A 3,993-nucleotide genomic window follows, 5' to 3' on the forward strand; every position below is an offset into this window, starting at 1 on the left:
ATTAATTCTATTATAGCCCGATTTCGAAATTGGAATTAAGAGATTAACTATCGCAATAACGACCAAGAAAAAAACTAACATTTGCGTTATATTTTTTATCTTGACATATTTACCATCAATGAAAAGTTTGTCGTTCTCTGAGTTGCTGAGCTTCAATGCTCATTTTTGAGTTTCTCCACGGATTTGAATTTTTTTTTAATCATTCTTAGATTTTTAAGGAGATCCTTATACACTCAATTTATCCTTGAGCCCGATTTCCCCCCATAATTTAGCACCCATTCCCTATCACAGAATCTTATAAAAGCGCACTTGGTATTTTTCCTTTCAACCACTTTCTTTCAGCCTCTGGCCTCTCCGTGGCACACGTTGAAATTCGACACTTTTTGAGTTACCACCTCTTTTAAATTTTCCATCTCAAGTGTAGCTTTGATTGTTCATTCTAATTTTAAATTTTCCTGTCGACTGCAAGTCTCCAAACACAGTGTAGTTTTCTGCTTATGTCGTCGACGTTGCCTTAGGCTTCATCACTTTGTCTAGGAATTAAACAGTTTTCTCCATCGAAGTGAACTTCTCGTCTGAAGTTTCTGTTTTAATCCAGGCTCGTTCTTCCTCTAAACATCTCACCTTCCTTTGCACTCCTTTTATTGTAAAATTCGGTTCTTTCAATTTAGTGTTCAGGCATAATCTAGATATCCCTAAATCAATTTTGGTAGCTTCCATGACCATATCCAAGTGGCCAGATGTTTTAGCCGGAGAACACTACTCTTTACAGTGCAACGAACTCAACCGGGGCCACCGAAAAAAACCGACACTTTGAAATTTAAAGAAATGTTCTCGTTTTTGATTGGTTTACGAATGACCAAGACCAGACTCCTTCGTTGTGAGCGTGAACGTGAGCTATTTTTGGCTGATCAATGTTGGGTGGCCCCGGTTGAGTTCGTTGCACAGTAAATCTCTTCTCCCCTGGAGAAGACTCTGCAAAACTAATCGAAGAAATAATGTTTCTCGGTCATTCCTTTTTGCTGTGAGAAATGATCAACGTTCAAATTCGACGTCAGGTTAACAGAACTTCACGTCATTCAACTCCCTTAGCTTTATAAGTCACAACACAAATTCAAATTAACAAGGCATCTTTACTCCATCTTAATTCTCGGTGATGCGGCATTTTTTTTTTCACTGTGCTTTTCATAATTTGACGAATTTCTCGATATCGCCAGCAATAAACTACAGGATTTAACGACGAATTGAGAAGAACGAAAAAAAGTGTAGCGTGCACAGCCAACCGCACAGAACTTTGAGCGCTGCCCGTTATCAACAATATTCCAGAACTGAAATGGGGGAGATAACACACGACAAAAATTACGTAGAAATACAAAGCATTGAAGGCGGACTTTTTCTCACGCAATAGTTCCATTGCTTGCACATTTTGCTGCTGGATTTGATTCTGATGATGTCTTACAACTCTGTAAATGCAAATGTACGCTACTGTTGCCAGGAGGATTCCAACAAATTCACCAATAACAACTACTATGGCCCTCCGACTATTAACTAGGTACAGATAAGCTGTTGCAACACTTGCAATCCATATTGATACCAAAACTATTATGACGCGCTTTGAAGTGACAAGTTCCTGGTATCGTAGATGTAGAGTAATAGCGAGAAGTCTATCGACAGCAATGGCGGTCACATTCAGAAATGATGCGCAGCCGAGAAGAAGTAAAAAGAAATAACAAACAGTTAAAATTGTTGGACAGAGTAAGTCGAAGTTATGACCTCCATCCGCTGCCATCCTCAACACCACTGCGTACATTAACTGGGCGAACAATCCCACGGCAAGATCAGAGAGAGAAAGACTCAGGAAGAACTTCTTTATATTAGGGGGAATCGATGAGGCTTTCAACAGGGCGCGAATAACAAGAATATTTCCAAGCGTTGCCACCGGAGAAAAAATAAAGTGTAATACACACAATGAGAGCAGGGTAGTCCTGTGAAACTGATCAAGTTGTCCAAGTCCCTTTAAATGATAACTGCAGAACTCTTCGGCCATGGTGAACTTAATGATTCAGATCCAGCGATATGTTTTACAATAAGTGTGGTGCCCCTATTTGTTTGTAGCTCTAATGAGAGTCATAACCGACATCTGTAAGCTCATTGCATGAAATAAGGAATTAATACAACTGCATACTGCGTTTTGTATAATATGACCTTAAATAAGCGGGTTCTTTATTGGCTTAAACACGTCCTTTGATATTTTTATGGAAATTTGGTAAATTTTCCGACAGACTAAACATTTGTCTACGATTCGTGTTTCGACAACAGCTTCTACTTCCTTCAAATACATGCCGTCTATTTGTAACTCTCTTCAAACGTTGTCACTGATACTATGAGCGGAATATTAATAGATAAACGGACGAAGTGTTCCATCGAAATGTCTTGTATACGATCTAAAAACTGTCGTTGTCGTTTTTTTAAAATAGAAAATATTATTTGTTTCGAGATCGATGAAAGTAAAGGTACGATTATGTAAGGTAAAAATGGTTAATGATTCTTTTTCATAATTGACCACTGTGTTGCCATTATGCCGTTCGCATCAGTGAATGAAGCATTGTCACTCATAGGGTTTAGCTTTTAATAAGTGGAATCACTCACATGCGGCTTGTGAGTCCATACGGTAGAAGATTTTCTAGACTTCAGGTGTGTATAGAACTTGAAATCCATCTTTTGTTCGGTAAATAAAGAGCAAGTTCCCCTTATTTCGATATAGGAGGAGTATAAATAATGAACATCAATAAAAGGCTATGTGAAGAATCAATATTAATGTTGCTTCCAATAGGTCTTAATTTTTTACTCAGTCATGTATACATCCTTCGAAAAGTTTTCTTTAATTTGGTGCCATCAGAACTGATATGACGGTTATTTACTTTGAAAAATATTCTTAAAGGGGAAGTACCACGCAAATTTGCTGTCATTTCAAAACCCAAAATTCTTTGTCTGTCAGCAGAAACAACAAAGTAATTGTCAAGTTTGTTATAAATTATCACCCCAGTGCAATAAAACTGTCGATTACTGCCTCTGGCCAGAGACAGAGTTAATCAGCCGGAGTGGATTGAAACTTGAAAAATATTAGGCTAATATTTTTCAACTTCTCGCATTTTTGTTTCCAGAATGCGCTAGAACAGATCACAAGTTGTTCCTTTCAAGATCTGAGTTGATTTCTTTCCTCCGTCTTGTCATTCTAGAATTATCTGGCAGCTGATTAAAGGTCTTATTTCATCATTCTTAAGAAAAGATATCAAAAACCCCATGATACTTCTCAAGCAGTTTAAGGCCTGGGTTTGAAGGGTGTTCAGAAATTATGAATGATCCCCTATATCTTCGGTTTGTCTGCCTAGAACAGGATGAAATTTTCCCTGAATATTAAACTTAATGTTTTCTTTTGCCTTAACGTATAATTTTGATCACGTGACACATCACGTGACCAAAAAATGAGAATTTCGTAAATCGGCGAAATGGCGGCGAATTTTCTTTATAAAGATAACTGAATTAGTGTTTCCGAAGCAGATTTTAAATATTTAACTTTCTACGTTTGGAATGACTGTCCTTAAGTTTTTAAATTGGAGAAATTAACGATCAAAGGTCGAATTGTGGACTAAAAAATGACCTTTGCCCTGATAATTTTTTTCTGGAGAACAATGGACGATCATTCCAAACGTGAAGCGATGGAGATATTTAATCTTTATTAGAAACGCGTTTTTGTTTGATGTTATCTCTTAAAACCGTCGCCTACCTGTCAAATCGTTGCTTTTTTCACAAAAATGATCACGTGACATGTCACGTGATCTATAGCACTACTTATTATGCTCAGAAATTTTCAGAATGATGAGATCTTTTTATCTTCCAAATTTCAGTTCAGTGCCATTGAATTTGTTAAAGTTATCTAAAATAAACCGTTTTTCCTCTTAAAAGCCCTTGACCCAGGCCTTAAACTGCTTG

The 3,993-nt window shown here is 37.2% G+C and overlaps 1 protein-coding gene across 1 annotated transcript; it reads right to left on the reverse strand.

Moving 5' to 3' along the window:
• Positions 1–1,114: 1,114 nt before the first annotated feature.
• Positions 1,115–2,047, reverse strand: LOC146485547 (melanocyte-stimulating hormone receptor-like). Its single transcript, XM_085103204.1, has one exon. It carries the CDS (start codon positions 2,045–2,047, stop codon positions 1,115–1,117), a length of 933 nt encoding a protein of 310 aa, XP_084959330.1.
• Positions 2,048–3,993: the final 1,946 nt, after the last annotated feature.

The sequence above is a fragment of the Pavona decussata genome, unplaced genomic scaffold, assembly GCF_977016875.1.
Source record: "Pavona decussata unplaced genomic scaffold, jaPavDecu1.1 SCAFFOLD_26, whole genome shotgun sequence".
NCBI classification, from domain to species: domain Eukaryota; kingdom Metazoa; phylum Cnidaria; class Anthozoa; order Scleractinia; family Agariciidae; genus Pavona; species Pavona decussata.

Excerpts from the sequence above, each read along its gene's own strand:
- LOC146485547 (XM_085103204.1), bottom strand. The coding sequence starts at position 2,047 with ATGGCCGAAGAGTTCTGCAGTTATCATTTAAAGGGACTTGGACAACTT.